General features: G+C 39.9%; 3 protein-coding genes across 4 annotated transcripts; 1 reads left to right on the top strand and 2 right to left on the bottom strand.

Annotated features, from left to right (window-relative positions):
• Positions 1 to 2,269: 2,269 nt before the first annotated feature.
• LOC141821881 (uncharacterized) lies at positions 2,270 to 7,076 on the bottom strand. The gene is made up of 5 exons (XM_074709256.1): positions 6,621 to 7,076; positions 6,012 to 6,458; positions 5,069 to 5,139; positions 4,328 to 4,837; positions 2,270 to 3,850 (listed from the first exon to the last, which is right to left on the bottom strand). The coding sequence occupies exons 1-5, from the start codon at positions 6,730 to 6,732 to the stop codon at positions 3,119 to 3,121; spliced, it is 1,872 nt and encodes a 623-aa protein (XP_074565357.1). The 5' UTR covers positions 6,733 to 7,076; the 3' UTR covers positions 2,270 to 3,118.
• Positions 7,077 to 13,896: 6,820 nt separating this feature from the next.
• Positions 13,897 to 17,646, top strand: LOC141817501 (uncharacterized). The gene is made up of 2 exons (XM_074705145.1): positions 13,897 to 16,495; positions 17,041 to 17,646. The coding sequence occupies exons 1-2, from the start codon at positions 13,897 to 13,899 to the stop codon at positions 17,430 to 17,432; spliced, it is 2,991 nt and encodes a 996-aa protein (XP_074561246.1). The 3' UTR covers positions 17,433 to 17,646.
• Positions 17,647 to 17,824: 178 nt separating this feature from the next.
• On the bottom strand, positions 17,825 to 19,526 carry LOC141817510 (rac-like GTP-binding protein RAC2). Of its 2 annotated transcripts, none has more exons than XM_074705156.1 (7): positions 19,428 to 19,526; positions 19,250 to 19,337; positions 19,079 to 19,188; positions 18,954 to 19,017; positions 18,130 to 18,194; positions 17,996 to 18,061; positions 17,825 to 17,923 (listed from the first exon to the last, which is right to left on the bottom strand). In XM_074705156.1, the coding sequence occupies exons 1-7, from the start codon at positions 19,524 to 19,526 to the stop codon at positions 17,825 to 17,827; spliced, it is 591 nt and encodes a 196-aa protein (XP_074561257.1). The 2 variants fall into 2 exon arrangements, with proteins under 2 accessions (XP_074561257.1, XP_074561263.1); XM_074705162.1 differs by having other exon boundaries at positions 17,996 to 18,057; positions 18,126 to 18,194.
• Between the last annotated feature and the right edge of the window lie 889 nt (positions 19,527 to 20,415).

Consider the following 20,415-nt stretch of genomic DNA (forward strand, 5'->3'; position numbering starts at 1 on the left):
TAAATTTGTCAGATTCCAGCCACTATCCGATCGGAATTCGGTGTCGATCGAAGCGCCGACGAGTGGCTCATCGATCGCAATCGAGGCGGTGATCGGCGGTGGCCGGACGGTGCGGCGGCAATGGGTCGGAGGTATATATATAGTGATATTAAAGTTTTGATGATATCACTAATAAATGCAGTGTCTTAGGAGGCCGTCTTAACGTTTTCAATATTAAAAAAATAATTCATATTTCAAGGGTATTTATGCATGTTTTAATATTATTATCGTAGTAATAAGAATAAATTTGAATATCATTTAAACTCAATTATATGATATAAACGTCTTATGTTTTTTTTTAATAAAGACAATAAAAATTATCATCAATGGTAGTTATTTAAAATGTGTTATTCAAGTTTAGTATGTTCACATCATCATAAAACAATTCATGCACATAATAAATTTACTTAAAATAGAAATATTTTAAAAAATAGAAATCAAGTGCTAATACACCGTTGTCATTCATGAAGTAATGGTTTGAGTTAATTTTAAGAATGTAATACTAATGATGAGTTTGAAATCTGAATATTTTTATATAATTTTAATATAAATATATTTAAATTAAAATTTAAATAATTCAAGTCGAATTCAAATTTAAATTATTTTAAATTATAATTCGATTCAAATCAGCAATTCAAATCGAATTCAAACTTGAATTTTATTTCCAATTGAGTTCGAGTCAAAAATATTTATATATAAGTTTTGAAACGAATTCAAATATATATATATATATATTCAAGTTCAAATTCAAAAAATCAATATCTTCATACTATTCGATTTAGATTCGATTGTTTGCACTTTAATTGTAATTCAATAAAAATACAAAATCCAAAAAAATTGGGCAATTGTTTTTTAAAATTTATATATATAGAATTGATTGGATGTAAAAAATTTGCATTATCAAATAATTTTCACTAGTATATAACTAACTAATCTAGGACTGACTCAACTATATACAAATTTTCAATCGATCACAAGAAAATTAGAATCTAAGATTATCTTTCGAAGAAATTAATGTACAACTCTTTATTTTGAAAAATAAAATGCCCCATATATGATTTCATAGTAGTTATGGTCAATTATGATCATACCTATTACAAGTGTTAAAATAAACTACCCCATATATGATTTCATAGTAGATATGGTCGTAATTATGATCATACCTATTACAAGTGTTAAAATAAACTAATTTTTTTATCCAATTTAATCAAAATTATTTAAAAGTAATTAAAATCTTTTTAACTTATTAAAATTAGTAATTATGATCATAGCAATTATAATCATAATAAAATTATAACAAATGAAGCACTATAATTCTAAAATATTTTTATCAATGTAATTAAAATTATTCAAATTTAATTAAAATTGCTCTTAGTCTAAATTATTTAAACATTATTACAACCATGCCCATATAGTAATTAAAATTTTTAACAATTATGATCATAACTCCAACAATAATATATTAAAGTATTTTTATCAACTTAGAACAATTTTAGTAAATTTTTTAAACTAAGTTGTTAAGTAGCATTTATAGCCGTGCTCCATGTGTTATACAATAAGATGTTCTTTTGATAATTTTTTTTCATACCTTCAATAATTGAAGCTTGCTATCAAGGTTGGTCATTGTGTTTGATGTGGTTAAGTCCAAGGATTTCCATACTTCAATAAAAGGAGAAATCCATCACCCCAGTGGCCCTACATGATTGGCTTCACAACTTTCTATGAGGAGGTAAATCAAAAAGCTATAGTTGACCATTACAGAAAAAAAGATTTTAAAAAAAATTCCATACTGATCTAGCTCCTTATTGTATGCACCAAAAGATTGCCTTAAATTCTAGTTACCTAACCATCTACATCTATTGAAGCTTTTTATCGGTCATCCGATCATGCTCTATGACATTCAAATGTCGTTGGGCCTAAGCTTTCATGATCCTCACAACCCTATTGGGAAAATTTGCATCTTACTGGCATGGTTAAAATGATAGCAAACTAGGAATTTTCCTAGGCATGGTGGAAGCAAGAAATATTTCAAAGAGCAGTATAAGAACAAGTACTGAGAAAGAGAAAGAAATAAGAATTATACTTATATTCGCAATGAAACAAAGTCCTCACTTGTTTTTCTTTGAATGTATGGAGGTGCAAAGCTCTTCTATCCTGCTTCAACCTGAACTTTTAAGGTGGTAGATTGATCAGTATAAACAAAGAAGTAAAATGGTTGACTCGACTGATATTACATAAACAAGAAGAATCAAGTTAGTGAGCACAATTTACTAGTACAATGTATCAACCCATTACAAATTGTTGACATGATGTCTAAAATCCTTCATATCGAGATACTGAGCGATCGCAATCTCGTGGTACCACTAGTCCACTATATCATTTTGAAATCTCATGTTCTTTGTGGCCTTACAAGGAGAGAGTGGATTGCTTCCAAGGAGAATGCTGCTCTGTAGACATCCAAGTTGAAGTTGTAGGCTCAATTTAACTTTAATAAGGATGGAGTCACTTCCCGAACAATTAAACCATAATACCATGGGAAGTAAATTCTTGATATAAAAAGTTAGATGCTGACTGGCTATTTGAGATTTATTTAGTCAGAATTTCCATAATCTTAATGCAAACCTGATACATACACAATTGGTCGATCTTCCCCCCACATGAGGACACATTTCTGTGTACATGCTGCTGTGTCTTCCTTGACCAAAGAAGGCAACGCCTATGCGTAAGGTTATCAATGCTTGCTGTCAGAAGCACCATAAGAAAGCTATTCAACAGCATAGCGGACTAGTTTCACACGATGAGAGAAACAGAACCGTAATCTGTAATCTGTACAAGCTACAACACATTTGGCTACTGTTACACTGATACCAGAGATAGCTTCCAAGGTAGAGTACTAACCAGCTGCTAGAGCAAAGCAATTGCTGAATGTCTCTTTGACCAAACTATATTTCCTTCCTCTTCGATATAAAGCAGCTCAAGCAAGTAGACTGCACCATAGCTGTCCAGCAAACAAGAATACAAAAGGCAATAGCAATTCAATGCAATGGTTTTCCCATATTTACAGATTTGCATGTGCATGCTAAACAGTCTGCTCTGAAGAGAGAGGTGAAGCTGTATTCTTGAGCCCAGCATCCTCTTTCATTTCATTATAGCCCTCCTCATCGGTATCATCCTCATCACCCTTGATATTCTGATCAAAATCCATGACTTCCCGCCCATTCTGATTCTTGTGTACATCATCCCCTTTTGTATACATGACAAAATGATCAACAGATTTGATCTGGGCATCACAGTTTCCAATTTCAGTTACCAGATCATCAAATCCTTCACTACAAGTTGAATCAGATCCAGTGGACCATGATAGAGCACTCTCATTGTCATGTTCAAGATAAACTGCCTTTTTTTCTCGTTCGATCCATTCAGCAATGAGAGTTCTGGCACAGTTATCCACGTTGCTGAAATAGCTCATCCTTGAATCTCCTTCAATTATTATACTGCTTTTTGGTGTCACTCGAGGCCTCACAAAATAACGACCATATGCACGCCGACAACCAACCTGTATGTTCTTTTTGCATTTCTCGTTGTCTGCTTCCTCAAAGACTACTACAGTGGAGTTTTGATACTTTCTTCTTCCCTTTTGAAGGCCACTAGTATCATCTCCACTTTGACCATGATCCCCTTGTCTTAACGTGGTAAGTCCAACATCGGCAACACTTGAATCCCTTTCTTTCTTGGAATCAATCATTGTATGAGTTTTTGTACAATCATGCTGCAGGTTATCATTGCTACCAGTAGATACTGATAATTGTATCTGCAATTACAGATAACATTTAAGAACAGAAATATTTTTTTAAAAAGCAGGATAATCTAAGGTAAACATCACAGCTATCAAATAAAATGCAGTTAGAGTAGAATCTATTAGAGTAGAAATGGTAAGAGTCAGAGGGATACCAAAAAAAAACATTGGTTGTTGGGAGTAAAAGATAATTTAACTAATTTAAATATTACTAATATACACTTTGAATTCAATGGAGGGATAAGATTCATTAGTCGACTAAAATGGAAGGACCAACATAACTTGATGATGACCACGATGTTAAGTAATCATATGAAAATTTGAAGTTCTAGCTAAGCTGTATCTCTTAATTGACCCAAATAGTATCTAATTATTAAACATATCCTGTTATCTCTCTTGGCTTAACTTTGTTTCCTGGAATACAACATCAAAATTATCAATAAATGAAATTTAACCCAAAAAAGGGTAAACCATATTCATGGCCCAAGATACCTTCTCCCTCGCGCACACATTGGGATGGCAGGTAATCATTTTGTCAGATGAAAGAAGCTCATTGTCCGCTTGCATAGAATGATGATTCCTGGACTGAAGATCAAAAGCAGTACTTGTTGCATACAGCAGATTTGGGGCTCTCGGCTTGCCACTTAAATCTGAAGAAATGCCCATTCTCTTGTCACTTGGACATTGATTGGTGCCATTTACTTGCTGACCTTGACAAGGAGATGCTGAAGATGCATATCCATTTTCAGTGAAATTCTGTCCTCCAGAAGATGGTTGTGGCACCTCACAAAATGAATCATTGGCTGAAGATAAAAGGCAAGCCTTCTTGACCCTTCCATAACTATTTATCCAGCTCGGTTGTATTGGAAAAAATTGATATTCCTGGACATTCCTGGGAGAACCATCAAGGTTAAGTGCATCAACATCTCGACTGATCAGTGTTGCACCATTGGACAAGTTTGTCCCTAGACAACAATCGGAAGTGGGCAAGGAAGCGTGCAGCTGTAGAAGGAAAAAGATAAATGTTTTGCAATCAAATTTCTTGTAGAATCATTCTGGAAAGAAAGAGCCAGTCTAACAAATCAAACTAAAAGTAGCACTTGCAGCCAACCAGTAGTAGTAGATAATATCTGATTGAATAATCTATTTCATATCAATCAATAAATTCAATGCAGGAAATAAACATTCAAGTTGCAAAAAGGTAATCTATTAAATCAAGGGAGAGATGGGGACCTTGACTGATTTCATAGTTTGTCTTTCAGATACTTTTCCATCACAAGACTGCTGTGGCACCCTATGCTGTGCTGCATTTTCCAATTAATAAAATTAGCAACTTAAAGCAACAAGGATGGAAATGATTTGTAGAAGCAATAGGTAAAGGTATAGCTGCTAAAAGAGCTAAAAGGACTACAAATTTAGAAATGGGCATTTCAGTTAGTGCTGGCATATCCATAACATATAATATAGTGTGACTCTATATTCTACATATATAAACTTAATAAGGTTTGTTTGGGTTTACATGTGCATATAACACATTGTTTGTGTTAACTTCAAACTAGGAAACAAGGGATTACAAACCAGAGTCCAAGTTAACTACACAGAATCCATGAAAGGAATTAAACTTCAAGTTCAGAAATTGTTCAAAAGCCATCATAGTCAATTTACCACAAACATGGAATGCGGATTGCATTTTTTATAACCAACCTAAGTCAGAGATATGGTTCTAATAATGCAATCAAGCCAGCAACGTGAGCAACCAATTGGAAACATAAGTATTAATATGTACTTTGTAGGCATTTAAAACTCAATAAGCAAACTGAACATGAAAGGAGTGCATGCACTCCTGTATATTCTCCATGGGCCAACATTTTCTATCCAAGAACTTTTTCACTTATTTACAATACACCAAAAAGAATATATTAAATAGGATATTAGAACTAGTATCATATATTTCCAACCAACAATTCAAATTTTGCCATTGCTGGAAATAATAAGCTTTGTCTACACCTGTAATATTCATAAACAAAACTAATAGCAAAACATGAACCATTATTATGAAAAGAATTGGAAAGAATAGGATGATCAATATGGGACGTGTAGTTGCCTTTGTCCTAGTTATTTTGCATGAGTCAAATAACCGTCAACAACAATAAAGGATCATGAACAATGTTGATACCTAATGGAGCCTCAAAAGCACCAGGTGGTAAAGGCTTAAACTCAACACCGAGAATTGGTCCATCGCTTCTCACAGGCTGCCCTAGCTTTTTCTCAACATGCAGAACGATCATTTGCAGCTCTCGTGGCAAATGTGTGCCAAAATCAACCGGCATCACCACTGGACCTGTGGCCACAAACGGTTGCATCATCTCAGATTTCCTACAAGTTGATGATTCAGTTCCAGCCATGGAGTCAGCAAATGACATTGAGTTGTAACTCAAGCTAGGACTGCAAAAACCATCCATATTCATGCATCTCTCTTCACCCTCATTTCTGGATCTGTACCTCCGAGGGCCATGTCTGTCCATGTACCTGCGATTGCCGAACCAATATTGGACTTGCTTGTAGTCCAACCCAGTCAACTTGGCCAAGTCTTCCTTCACGGCAGCAGATGGATTCGATGCCGCTAAACAGATCAAACAGAGTACGCATCAGAAAAACAGAAAAATCGACTGAAGTAGAACACAAACTTCTTCTTCTTTTTTCTTCAACCAATTGAAAGAGAGAGAATAAAAAAAAATCAGATTTTGTGGCTGAAAAAAGAATGACAAGCAACAGAGCAACCCACCTGCATACGCGTTCTCAAGGATCTGGACCTGAGACGGATTCTTCCGTTGTTTCTTACTCTCCGAAGACAGCAGCCCCTCCTCATCTTGCATCTTTTCACCATCCACCTCCATCTCGAGCAACACCTCCCGATTTCACAACAAAGCTTCAAAGGGCGCACGAGCACAGCGAAAGCCGCGACCTTTCCTTCTGCAAAAGGCGCGCGCTGACATGACTCACAGCAGCAGCAGCAGCGAGGAGGGCTCGGGCGGAGATCACCTCATCGGCAGAGAGCACGCGCAGCACCATTATCAGCGGATCAGCGGAGACGATGATCGCGAAGAAAGCGAGCAATTAATGCGGCGGAGATCGGAGGGGGGCAAAAAAAGGAAGGATTTTGGAGAGGATTGCGGAGAGGGAGGCGGCTCGTCCGCTGACTCGCTGCGCCAGGGGAGAGATTTGGGGGCATTAATGGGGGAAAAAGGGCGTTTTGGAATTTGGACGGAGAAGAAAACCTCAGATCTCGAAATTTATAGTCTGACTTGAGCAGCAAGAGAAGGGGAATCGGGAGGTGCGTTGTGGGTTTAGGTTTTGGCCTCTTTGCAGATAGCGACATGTAAATTGACTAATTAATTTTGGATATATATATATATATATATATATATATATATATATATATATATATATATTAAAATTCAAATAAAATAAAATTAAGATGGAGTTGTAAATACTACAATTATTATTTTTTCCTTTTTCTTTTTTTTTTTTAAAAAGAGGCCTCTTACTCATTTATTTTATTTTATTTTATTTTTTGGGTGATTGGTCTTGGACCAATGCGGATGTGCCAATTTTAGTGAATATGAAAATTTAATATAATATTTAGATAATATAGGACATTTATAATAATCAAAAGAGGACTTTTATATTCGTTAATTTACATAATTTCACCTTTGCATAATTTCATCACTCTTTTTTTTTATTTGCTATTTCATGTATCTAGGCTCGTACAAACTTGATTATTCTTGAAAGTGAACGACTTTCCCTCTTAATTTATTCATGGGTGCATTCGAAAATGTTGACATTGAAGATAATCGGTGATCGACCTTCACAATTGACTCATTATTGTAGAGAGTCATGCTCCACTGAGTAATAAAACTACGGTCCGCAACATGGTCGCTCAACGAGGTGAGGGTCGTCAAGTCTAGCTCTGTCCTACTTAAGTAATCGTACTTCATACTGCTTCTCATACTTTTTTTCATCAAATAGAGTATGTACATACTTCATCTAAAGATGAAACTGTGGTGCTCTTAGAATCCATCAAATATTTTATCATTTCAGCAAAAAAATTGAATTTGTCATCCTAACGACCTTACACGATTGGTCCCACGACCATCTGTGAGGAGATAAATCGAGAAGTTGCAGTTGGCCATGACGAATAAGGACATTGTCTCGACTTCGTTGAGATTCGATCTTTTCCTACTTCAGCATCAAACGTTTTATCATTGAACGATGCCAAAGGGGACATGACATGACTTCTTATTTAAGATCAAGTGGTTGGTGAAATATTGATTGCCCAACTAGCGAAGATAAATAAATGATCCAATTTAATAAATGATGCAATTTTTTCTTGTTAGAATCTTGCACACAATAAAATTTAAAATGAATTTTAAATATAAGAGTGCACGTGTGAGATTAATATAAAAGTACCCAAAAATGAAGTAAGCCACTAAAAGCATTATGATAGGATACTAAAACCCCTTACAATAACAAAATAAGAAGTACTTAAAACCCCCTCAACTAGAAGGCCCTCTAGCTAATTGAGTAAATCCTCGATATAGAGTTAATCTCATATGAAATTGTACGCTTGATTGTCCCAAGTGAGCTTTTGTACATCGATTAGAAGCACCTCTAAGGACACATCAAGCGTAAAAGTTAAAATCTTTAACTCACTACCAAAAAAACATGGTTAGTTGGGGGCAGTTTGAAACCAATTTTCGCAAAGATCATTAGGTTATGAGGCTTCAAACATCGATACATAGTCTACGATAACGAAAATTAGCTTACAACATTACGAACGAAGGATCATTTGGAGTTGTTCGTAGAGTTTTTGACCATCAGCAAGTTTAAAACTCCTCATGACTCCTCTCTTTCAATCCATGAAGTCTAGTTCTTTTACTTCAATTCCCATGAGTTTTCGATAAGCCTTAATACAAATGATTAAATATATAGCCCCCGAGGCATAGCTAATTGCCAAAAAAACTATTGATTTTTCTGAGGGCAAGGGTTCCAGTCTAAGTACGAGGCAATGCCCTCAATGCGTCATGAAACTGCAATTTCTCGATTTACCTTTTCACAAATAGTCGTAGGGTCGATCAAATGGGGCAAGTTTGGGTGAGCTTTTCTACCTTTTGCAGAAGAATATATAATTTAATCTAATTGTCAAAGTTCACCGAGAGTTACCCTAGTGAAGTCTCTCCGATATCTAACTTATCATGGAGTTCGAAAATAATAAAAAAATTCAATAAAATAGATGAAAGAACATGGAATACAGAATATACAATGGATGATCATGCCCTTTCAAGAGGGCCCTTCTTATACCTTATGTTGGAGAGAAAACCTAATAGACACACCTCATTAATACCTCATTAAATGATGTTGGTTGTAACCGTCATGTTCTTTAATTACAGTAACCGTTATGTCCTTTAATTATAAGGCCGTTGTGCACAAGCTAAGTTCGATGAGTCGGGAGGTCTACATGGTAGACCGACTCGGCAAGTCAACGGGTCGAACCAGCTCAACATGTTGAGAGCTTGGCGAGGCAGCAACTCGGAAAGTCAGGAGACCGACATGTTGGGAGCATTGCAAGTCGGGAACCCGAGAAGTCAAGAGTCCTAAACCTATCACATGACCTATGTTGACCGAGTCATAAACTTACCACACGACTCTTGCATTGATCAAATCCTAATGTTATTCTACATGGCTTCTATATTGATCCAGTTAAGGTCCCCGGGGCAATGGTGCAACGGTAGGACATCCGGATGGTAACCCAGGGACCCGCAGTTCGATCCAGCTACGGCGTATTTGCAGGAATTTTTCTCCAAATGGGGAACGCAATCAAAGGATGCTAGGCATCTGGATTGGTCACCGTATGCGCTTCCGATTTACCCTGGTGGTCGGTGGGAAACTTCCGTGGGACCGGACCGGCCACCCCCAGGGATTGAGTCCATGAGACTGACTGGGATTTATCATTTTTTTTTTTATATATTGATCCAGTTAAGGGCTCGACGAGTGGACCCTTACCTCCATATCAATATTAGTCTGAAAATACAAATATTTAGCCATTTGTAATCTTAAAAGAAATTAAAATAAATGCAAATGATTTCGTGCTTCGCCAATATCATAATTACGGGCCGAAGGTTGTGGGTTGGGCCAGAAGGACGGCCCACGTACTATATATATATATGATTAAACATTTAATAAAGTTATATAGTAATTTTTGTGAATTTTTCTCAAAATTTAAATTTTAATATATACATTTATTTTAGAAGGTGGTTGGAACCTATTAATATTTTCAAAATAACTAAATGATTAAAAAAACTAGTCAGATTTGATATAAAACTCAATTAAAAAAATAATCATATAGCAAGTTTGGTATAAAACTATCATATGATTAGTTTCTATTCAAATTTTAAATATGAATATATAGCAACCCTCCAAAAGGCTTTCAAAACCATTAAATAATTCAAAAATAATCATATAATAATTTTGATCATTTGTATAATAATTTTCAAAAAGCTATTATATAAATTAAAGTTTTGGTTAATCCAAACTATTATATAAATAGTCAAATTTTCTAAAGTATTAAAGTACTATTATATATATATACACTGCACATTTCGTGATTATGCTCTTAATCTTAAACCCGAAACATTATATCCTAAATCCTACCTCATAAAAAAAATTTAAAATTTTTATACCGGATACTCTCGGAGTGTGCAACATATATATAAAATTGTGATATCCTAAGCAACGCACAGTGCACAACTTTGTGCGATTGTGAATCTGTAGAATTTTTTTTTCTTTTTATTACTATTATTTTTTTAACTTACGATTAAGCCATTTACAATCTTTAAAATGAAAAAAATTAATTGCTCACATATGTGCATAAGGAGTGCAAGATAAGAACCCAATATAACCTATGAGCACTTTAATTTTTTTTTATTTTATAATTTTTTTATACTTAATATTATAACCCAACTCCTAAACTCTAAAGATAAAATTTTAAATGACTTAATCATAAATAAAAAATAATAAACAAAAATATGATATGGATGTGCAATCGTGCACAATGAGTCATGCAGAATATATAACATTTGAAAAAAAAAGAAACACAATAAATTTTAAGGAAAAAATATATTTGTTTTAAATTTAAATATCCAATTCTCCTAATTGATTAATTCTGAAGATGAGTTTTCATTGATCATCAAAATAAATCAGAAAGTACCAACGGTGCATAGTCAACATTCCAAGATTATCTTTCTATTGGAAAGAAATTAATCCGTAGTACATCATAATTAAACATTAATGTTCCTGTTAAGATTGCCTTATGGACGCGTCACCCACCACCTAGCACCACGCTGGAGGTCGTGAGGAGGAAGAAGATGGTGAACTCCGGGACCTACAAACACCAACACCGTGAGAAGGAAAATCAGAAGTATCTCTGGCTCGACTACTCCGACGCTCAAGTTAATTACTAGGATGGAGGAAGAAATAACAAGTTGTGGGCCAGGCCATAATACCTATAAAAATACTTTACTGTTCTACTGTAGCCCTGGGGCCACGCACAACTAATCCCGACAAGGTGGTATAACCACCACAACAAATGAAACTTACAGAATTCAATAAACATACAGAATTCAAGATTCCAAGCGAGGGGGGTTAGTAAAGAGGCCGGCGCCACTTTTGTCCAGAACTGGGAAGGGGAAAAAACAAGAAACCACCCACTTTCAAGACTGACGAATTTCACTTTTACCTCGACACAGACTGATAATTATTGGACTGAGGCATGCAAAATCTTTCCAACAGTTTATCTTAAAAACAGGATTAATTTTGTAGATCAGAAGCTCATAAATATATGAAATCTTTAAAGTATCGAACCAATTTGATCTCATGTCACTATTTGATGTTTATGGCAAAATGAATGAAGGAATCATTAAAGCCTCACAGCTTGGTTCCTGAGAAATGCTAGAGTTCTGATGATAATAATAACAATAATAATAATAATAATAAAAGCAATTGATTTGGCTGACAGAATTGATGTGCTATGAATTCTGCATTTACCTTCTGAATTACCATTTACGCAGCCATGGATGCATGCCATTGTTACAGTACGAGCGAGCTTTTAATGCATTAAAGCAAGTTGCCCCTTGGCAGAGGACAACTTGCCAAGTCTTATCATGTTTTTTTTTTAAATTCAGATTTCTATCCAGTATTTACCCTTCGATTAATCTTGAAAATGATTAATCTGATCCTATAGAAAGAGTTCATCGACCAACAAAGTTGATTCAGATATATTAAATTTTTATTGCCCTGAAAAAAATATTATATAGTCCATCATAATTGATTATGATTATTTGAATAGTAAATTTGAGTAAATGATTGAATACTTACCACTGCACTATTGTCTGATAGCACACCTTCTTTATCTTCAGGACATAATTGAGTTGGTTACGACGGAATAGACTTGTAGAAGAGGACAAAGATTCGAATCTCGACGAAATCGAACAATACCTTCCTCCGTCGTGACTAACTGCAATTTCTTGATTTATCTCCTCATATATGGTTGTGGAGCCAACTGCGTGGAGTCGCTGAGTGGCGAATTCCACCTTTTTTTTAGAAGAAAAAGACAACACACCTACTTCATGCTTTTCATGTTTCATTACAACAAAAGTGGAATTCATCATCTCAACTATCTCACACGGTCAGTCCCACGATTATTTATGAGAAGGTAAATCAAGAAGCTATAGTTAATCACTACAAGGGAGAACATTTTCCTCAACTTTGTTGACATTCGACTCCTTGTATATTATAACAATATCTACTATATAATAGTTAACTTAACCTTATCCCGGAGTTGCTTCTTCATATTTCATTATAGTAAAAAGTGAAATCTATCACCTTAATGTTACACATGTTCAGTCTATGATCATCTTTGAAGAGGTAAATTAAGAAGTTGTTGTTGACCACAATGGGGAGGACATTTTTCTCAATTTCATCGAGATTCGATCCTTACTCATGACAGCAATATCTACCCCAAAGTAGCTAACTCAACTCTACCATGGGAGCTAATTTTTCACATTTCATTGTAGCAAAAAAATGAAATTTACTACTGCAACAGTCGGTCTTACGATCATATGTGAAGAAGTAAATCAAAAAATTATAATTGATCGAGAAGACATTTTTCTTAACTTCGTAGTGATTCGATCTTTATTCACTATAAAGATATCTATCCCACCTTAACCAACTCAATCTTGCTTCTTCATGTTTCATGCTTTCAGGTCAGATGATGCATTCATTCAAATTACGTCTAAATAATGTTGGTCTTCACATCACAAATTACTCCAAACAACTCTGCCATAATAATGTTGGTCTTCACATCACAAGTAACTCCAAACAACTCCATTCCCAAAACCTTATCTCGAGCACGAGAAGGCATGTGGCCTTGCTGCTTGGCCAAGCACCTCCTCATTGTTACTGAACGATAGACAAAAGAATTAAAGACTCACTGGGAGAAAGGCAAAAACAAAACAAAAACTCATGTAAACATTCAAAATGTTTAGCGTTGTAGCATTGCACTGCATGCTTATCTCGTGACTCTACTGAGTTGCAGTGAAGAGCTCACAGACAAACAAAATTATGGCCCTGACACACTGCATTTGGTGATACCTAATCCATACTAACCCTAGATCCATGTGCCCCACATGCTCCAGGTTTTGGTAAGGTTTGTTAAACGAAATCTTCTCGGTCCCCTCTGCAGCTCAATCATTTGTGAGAATGCATGGTAGGCAGTACATGCAGCTCGTGCGACAGAGGAATCAAGCCAGCATTAAAAAGATGAGGAAGAAGAAGGTGAACGGTCAGAGAAACAGAATTACTGACGCGAAGACCACGAGAAAGATTTGGTGAATGCAAGCTAAATTTCAGTGATTGAGAAGTCGAACCTTGCAGGGTTTGAATTAACGCCATTGTCGGACCTTGCTCTGGAGAAGTGGAGAAGGCGGTTAGCTTGATTCGTGGCCATGGCAGTTCTTGGAGGTGCCACTGTTGTTGTTGTTGTTGTTGTTTGGCTGCAGCTCTTCTGTTTGTGCTGGAGCTTGAACGACGAAGGCGGCTGGCTTTTGGACGCCAAAGCAGGGCTGGAAGACCCCTCCAATGCGCTGTCCGACTGGGACGCCGGCGACGCCACGCCCTGCAACTGGACCGGCGTCGCCTGCTCCGGCGATACCGTCACCGCAGTCGACTTGGCCAATCTCGGGCTCGTCGGGCCCTTTCCTGCGGCTCTTTGCCGCCTCCCTAACCTCGCGTTCCTCTCCCTCTCCTACAACTACATTAACTCCTCCCTCCCCGATTCCGCCCTCGCCCGGTGCGCCGCCCTCGTGCATCTCGACCTCTCGCAGAACCTCCTCGTCGGCCGCCTCCCCGACGCGCTCGCGGCGCTTCCCTCGCTCGCCTACCTCGACCTCTCCGGCAACAATTTCTCCGGCGCGATTCCGCTGTCTTTCGGGCTGTTCCCACGAATCCGAGCGCTGTCCCTCGTCGCCAACCTGCTAACTGGCGGCATCCCCGCCTTCCTCGGCAACCTGACCACCCTCAGGCAGCTTAACCTCTCGTACAACCCCTTCGACGCCGGCCGCATCCCGCCCGCGTTCGGCGATCTCGCGTCGCTGGAGGTGCTCTGGCTCACCGGGTGCGGCCTCGTGGGCGAAATCCCTCCCTCCCTCGGCCGGCTCTCTAACCTCACCGACCTCGACCTCTCCAGCAACACGCTCTCCGGCGGCATCCCCGCGACCTTCGCCAACCTCTCCAGCGTCGTCCAGATCGAGCTCTACAACAACTCGCTGTCTGGCGCCATTCCGCTAGGGTTTGGAAATCTCCGATCTCTGGTTCGGTTCGATGCGTCGATGAACCGGTTCGATGGGCCCCTTCCGGACGACGTCTTCGATGGGCCGCGGCTCGAGAGCTTCCACGTCTACTCCAACCGGCTCACTGGGCGAATCCCGCCTGGCATCGCCCGGTCCACGAGCCTGGTCGAGGTCCGGCTCTTCGACAACCGGCTCAATGGCTCGCTTCCTCGCGACTTGGGAGAGAGTTCGCCGCTGATGCTTCTCGATCTCTCCGATAACTTGCTCTCCGGCGAGATCCCCGCCAGCATCTGCGACCGCGGTGTGCTCGAGCAGCTGCTCTTGATGGACAACATGTTCTCCGGTAGCCTTCCGGACGGCCTCAGCCGGTGCCGGACTCTCACCCGAGTCCGTCTTAGGAACAATCGACTCTCTGGCGAGCTTCCCGCCGGGTTCTGGGGCTTGCCGCATCTTTGCCTACTAGAGCTCAGAGGGAATTCCTTCTCCGGTCGGATATCTCGCTTCATCGCTGAAGGCGCGAACCTCTCCAACATCCTCATCGATGATAACCAGTTCACCGGCAGCATCCCGTCAGAAATGGGATCTCTTTCGAAGCTGTACGAATTCTCTGCCTCCAACAACCGGCTATCGGGGCCGCTGCCGGCGTCTCTTGCTAACCTGCGCGAGCTGGGTAAGCTCGACCTCCACCACAACCTCATTTCCGGAGAGCTGCCTCGGGGGATCCAGTGGAGTAAACTCAGCGAGTTGAACCTCGCTGACAATGCTTTCAGTGGTGGCATACCGCCGGAATTCGGTGAACTCGCTGTGCTCAACTACCTTGACCTCTCCGGAAATCTCCTCACCGGAGAGATTCCAATCCAATTGCAGAACTTGAAGCTCAACGAGTTCAACTTATCGAACAATCAGCTCTCTGGTTCTCTTCCACCTCTTTTTGCCCGGGAGGCAGATAGGAACAGCTTCCTCGGTAACCCAGGACTCTGCAAGGCCTCCTCTGGGCTATGCCCTGTTTCATATGGAAGAAGGTATAGCCATAGCTTCATATGGTTGCTCCGCTGCATCTTTATATCTGCTTCATTGATATTTGTCATCGGAATTGCTTGGTTCTCATGGCGATATCATAAATACATGAAGGAGAATCTAGCATTTGACAAGTCCAAGTGGTCGTTGACTTCATTCCACAAATTGGGATTCAGTGAGTATGAGATCTTGAATTGCCTTGATGAAGATAATGTGATTGGCAGTGGTGGTTCAGGGAAGGTTTACAAGGCTGTTCTTAGTAACGGAGAGATTGCTGCTGTGAAGAAGCTGTGGGGCTCTTCAAAGAAGGATCTTGAGAATGTAAACCAACCGATTGATGATGGTTTTGAAGCTGAGGTTGCCACATTGGGGAAGATTAGGCATAAGAACATCGTGAAACTGTGGTGTTGTTGCAGCCACAGGGACTGCAAGCTTCTGGTTTATGAGTACATGCCTAATGGGAGCTTAGGAGACTTGTTGCATAGCAGCAAAGGAGGAATGTTGGACTGGCTGATGCGCTATAAGATTGTGCTTGATGCGGCAGAAGGGCTTTCTTATCTCCACCATGATTGCATGCCCCCAATTGTGCATAGAGATGTGAAATCTAACAACATCCTTTTGGATGGAGAATATGGTGCAAAAGTTGCAGATTTTGGGGTTGCGAAGGTCATGGAGATGATGGAGAAGGAACCAAAATCCATGTCTGGAGTTGCTGGTTCATGTGGATACATTGCACCAGGTTTGATATCCTTTAATTATATGGGGTTCTCTTTATCTACATAATCTTGATACCTTTTCCATATCTGAAGTTAGTTTGCTGTTTAATTGCTGAATCATGTGTTCCATGACTATTTTCATTTTCAAACTTAATCTGAACCCTGGCAGCTTGATAGATTTTTTTTCCCCACTGAAAAGCTTGTTAGATGGTTTTCTTACTAAATATTCTGACATTATAGTTAGTCATAAGAAATTTATTGGCAGCAAGATGATGTTTTTTCAAATTGTTATTCCTGAAAATTTGACATTTTCTTCATCAGAAATCATGACTGAGGCATTTTTGTTCTTCAATCTCAGGGTTTCTCATCAAATTTTATTGCATAGTTTGACCTCTCATGATTCATTGACTTGGTTTGTGAAAATTTGCATACTTGTTTGGTGTCACAATTGACTTATTTTCCAACTTGCTCTTATTCTCCAAAGGAGTGCTATTATGTTTGTACCATAATTAGTGAATTTTTCAATTGTCTTTCTGATTTGTTGATACTATTAACCCTTATGGTGCAGAGTATGCTTACACTCTTCGGGTTAACGAGACGAGTGATATATATAGTTTCGGCGTGGTTATTCTTGAACTAGTGACTGGCAAACCCCCTATTGATCCTGAATTTGGAGAAAAGGACTTGGTGAAGTGGGTATCCAGCACTGTCAGCCAGAAGGGCATGGAGTATGTTATCGATCCCAATCTTGATTCATGTCACAGGGAGGGAATCAGCAAGGTCCTCAGCATCGGCCTTCTTTGTACAAGTTCACTCCCGATTAACCGTCCCTCGATGAGAAAGGTTGTGAAGATGTTGCGGGAAGTTAATTCAGAAAACAAGCCCAAAATAAGAAAGAATGATGCCAAACCATCTCACTGTTACTCACAAGATCCCCTTGAATATGGAAGTAATGTTTAAGCAGGTATGCTATTGTATCCATCTTTCTTCGATCCATTAGGCAAGAGCGAATGATCGTAAACGAATTCTACTTGTGGTCCTTGGCTTTTTTTTCCTTACCCTTTTATGTTTCCTTTGTTTGACAAATTAGGGAAAGAAAACTGCACAGGGGCATCTTGTGGATATCTGTTTCTTCTCTGATATCCATATCTGCTGCTAAATGTAACAAAAAGTATTAACCTTAATAAATTCTAGATTTTATGTTTGGATCATGGATATCTAATACAAGATTCAATTTGACATAACTGATCTGTGTTTGGGTCAATGTGAGAACTGTGAATATAGCCAAGACATATCTTGAGAAAGAAATTCACAAATAGCAGTGACACACACATACATTTTGCTCAATGAGTTCACAAGATCAAGCATTTTCTCTGCTTTCGGCTCCTTTTCTTCGGCTTAGGCGGGCAAAGAACTACTTTTATCGCAGCATCGAAGACGGCCTTCACATTCTAAAACAGAGAAGAAATACATGAATAATGTCACAAGCATTCAGAATTCATGGTTTCTGATGAATTATGAACCTGCTGAGTTTTAGAACTGCACTCAATGTAGACAGCTGCGCCGATCATCTTCTTCAACTCCTCTCCCTGTTTCCAATCAGAACAGCATTTCTCACTTATTTTTCGACAAACTCACTAACACTGGATCGACTTGCCTGTGCTGCAGTGATAGAGGTTGCTCCAGGATGATCTAGGAAATACTGCTCGTCTTCACGCAAATCTGCACCAAATTTGATTCTGCAGGTAAGGTAAAGAGAGGGAGGATCCATTAACTGGCGTGAGTTTTGATATTCTGCGCGACCCGTGCAGCATGATTCCGTGAGCGACACAACCGACCCATCACCGTTGCCGCCACTCCGTCCGGCCCCTGACCCGGGCACGATCGACGCGCCGCTCACCTATGATTCGGCCGACGTCGGATTTCAGCCGGATTGTGGCCGAAATCCGATGCAATTTGACCGGAACACGGCCGGCAGTGGCACGTGTCGGATTCCAGCGGCGATTTGGTCGGAAATGCGGCCAGCAGTGGCGCGTGCTGTTTCTGACCAAATCGCGATCGGAGACCAGCCGAGGAAGGACCGGCATGCAACAACGGTCCTTCCTCAACCAGTCTTCGGCCTTATTTGGCCAAAATTCGATCGTGATTTGGTCGGAAACCGCCGCATGCCACTGCCGGTCGCGTTTCCGACCAAATTGCGTCGGATTCCGGCCACAATCTGGTTGGAATCCGACGCCGGCCAATGCGCGGGCGAGCATCAATCATGCTCGAGCCCTAGCCGGACGGCACGGCGAGTGCGGCTGACAGCGGTGGAGATCGGGAGGCGAAATACTGTGCATTCTCATATTTGGACGGTCAGATCTGACACGCGATCGTGTGATAGACGGTGGATCACATAGCGCTCACTGGGGCAGTGCGCACGAGAAAGTCGCGCAGAATATCAAAGTAACTGGCGTTATCTTATTTCTCAATCTACTTTACCGAGTTTTGTTCCCACAAGAACAATTGGCACAGTCGGAGCATAGTGTCTCAACTCAGGAACCCACTGCAAAAACAGCATCATCAGAAACTAATCCAAAAGAAAAAGAAGAAGAACACATCAGAACCTTCTTGTAAATGTTCTCGTAGCTTGCTTTACTGATGAGAGAAAATGCCAGCAGAAACACATCGGCGCCTCTGTAGCTCAGGGGTCGAAGCCTGTTGTAGTCCTCTTGCCCTGCAATTAAGTACACGAAGTTGATGAATCATGCCTGTTGATCGATTTGCAGAGCTCTCACCTGCTGTGTCCCAGAGCCCCAGGTTGACGGTGCTCCCGTCGACGATCACGTTCGCGCTGAAATTGTCGAACACCGTCGGCACGTAATCCTGTGGCAAGCCATGCAGCCATTTTCAGCAGCCACTTCAGCTGGAAAAAGTTTCAGAACACAGTAAGACTTGGGCAGCGCTGGGCGTTACCGTCGGGAAAGTGTTGCTGGTGTAGGAGATGAGCATGCACGTCTTCCCCACGGCTCCGTCGCCGACGGTCACGCACTTGATGAACCTCGCGGCGCTCATCGTTGCTGTTTTTTGCTCCACTGCCTCCGAGTTGCAATGCTGCTGAAACTACATATTTATACGCATGTCGCACGCACAAAGAGAGAGAAAGAGAGATGTTGGTGGAGATTGTGTTTGAATTTTGAATGGGGGATGTAGGGCGGCGGCTGCTGGTGGTGGTGGTGGTGGTGGGGAGAGATCAGCTCATGCTTCATTTCAGGGGGGTCATTTTGAACTTCGAAGGGCAAGATAATGATGACCTGCTGCACCATTTCTTGCTTTTTTTTTTTCCCTTCTTTTTCCTTTTGCTTTGCCTCGCTTTGAGTGCAAGAGTGCCTCTGAGGATCATCAGCTGCTGCTCAGGAGGCTCATGGTGGGGAGGGTTTGTTGGTTGGTTAAGTGAGGAGGAAGGGAGGTGTGGACTAAGGTTTCCCCCCTCTTGCTTGGCTAATTATGATACAAACAAACATCATCATGATTGTGTCCTTACGGACGTAATCGAGTTAATACTCGAGTGGTAGATTCGTAATAATGGGGCAAGATTTGAATCCGAAAATTAGTTCTTCCTATTTAAGAGGTCGTTCAGTATCATGATTTACCTCTTTACGATAAAAGCATCATCATAATTGCATGGCCATCAAGGTGCTGCCACTCAACAGAGTTGGTGCTAGAGAGAAACTGGGGAAAGAAATGAGGAAAAGTAGTGAAGCAAATCTTGGTGGGTTTAGGTGAATGAGGGTGTTTGCTTTGCTTTCTCTACTGCAAGTTTGGCAAGAGGTATGAAAAATCTCTTGTGCTACTTGTGGTTTGCATTTCAATTGCGACTCTCCGAATGGTTGCTTGCGTGAAGTCGCATGCATTTTCGTTCTACTTCTTCGTAACGAATGCCCTTGCGGATGTAGGGGAGCTC

This window comes from Curcuma longa, chromosome 2, assembly GCF_044706935.1.
Source record: "Curcuma longa cultivar G26 ecotype Majalengka, Jawa Barat chromosome 2, ITB_CL_G26_1.1, whole genome shotgun sequence".
Classification (NCBI taxonomy): domain Eukaryota; kingdom Viridiplantae; phylum Streptophyta; class Magnoliopsida; order Zingiberales; family Zingiberaceae; genus Curcuma; species Curcuma longa.

What these genes read in the sequence shown, in the direction of transcription:
- LOC141821881 (XM_074709256.1), bottom strand. Translation starts at nt 6,732, where the DNA reads ATGGAGGTGGATGGTGAAAAGATGCAAGATGAGGAGGGGCTGCTGTCT. An exon ending in CCTTGAGAACGCGTATGCAG is followed by an intron (nt 6,459 to 6,620) that starts GTGGGTTGCTCT and finishes TGATCTGTTTAG; the next exon opens with CGGCATCGAATCCATCTGCT. An exon ending in TGCTTTTGAGGCTCCATTAG is followed by an intron (nt 5,140 to 6,011) that starts GTATCAACATTG and finishes TGGAAAATGCAG; the next exon opens with CACAGCATAGGGTGCCACAG.
- LOC141817501 (XM_074705145.1), top strand. Translation starts at nt 13,897, where the DNA reads ATGGCAGTTCTTGGAGGTGCCACTGTTGTTGTTGTTGTTGTTGTTTGG. An exon ending in ATGTGGATACATTGCACCAG is followed by an intron (nt 16,496 to 17,040) that starts GTTTGATATCCT and finishes CTTATGGTGCAG; the next exon opens with AGTATGCTTACACTCTTCGG.
- LOC141817510 (XM_074705156.1), bottom strand. Translation starts at nt 19,526, where the DNA reads ATGAGCGCCGCGAGGTTCATCAAGTGCGTGACCGTCGGCGACGGAGCC. An exon ending in TCTTGTGGGAACAAAACTCG is followed by an intron (nt 18,195 to 18,953) that starts GTAAAGTAGATT and finishes AATTTGGTGCAG; the next exon opens with ATTTGCGTGAAGACGAGCAG. An exon ending in GCAGTTCTAAAACTCAGCAG is followed by an intron (nt 17,924 to 17,995) that starts GTTCATAATTCA and finishes TCTCTGTTTTAG; the next exon opens with AATGTGAAGGCCGTCTTCGA.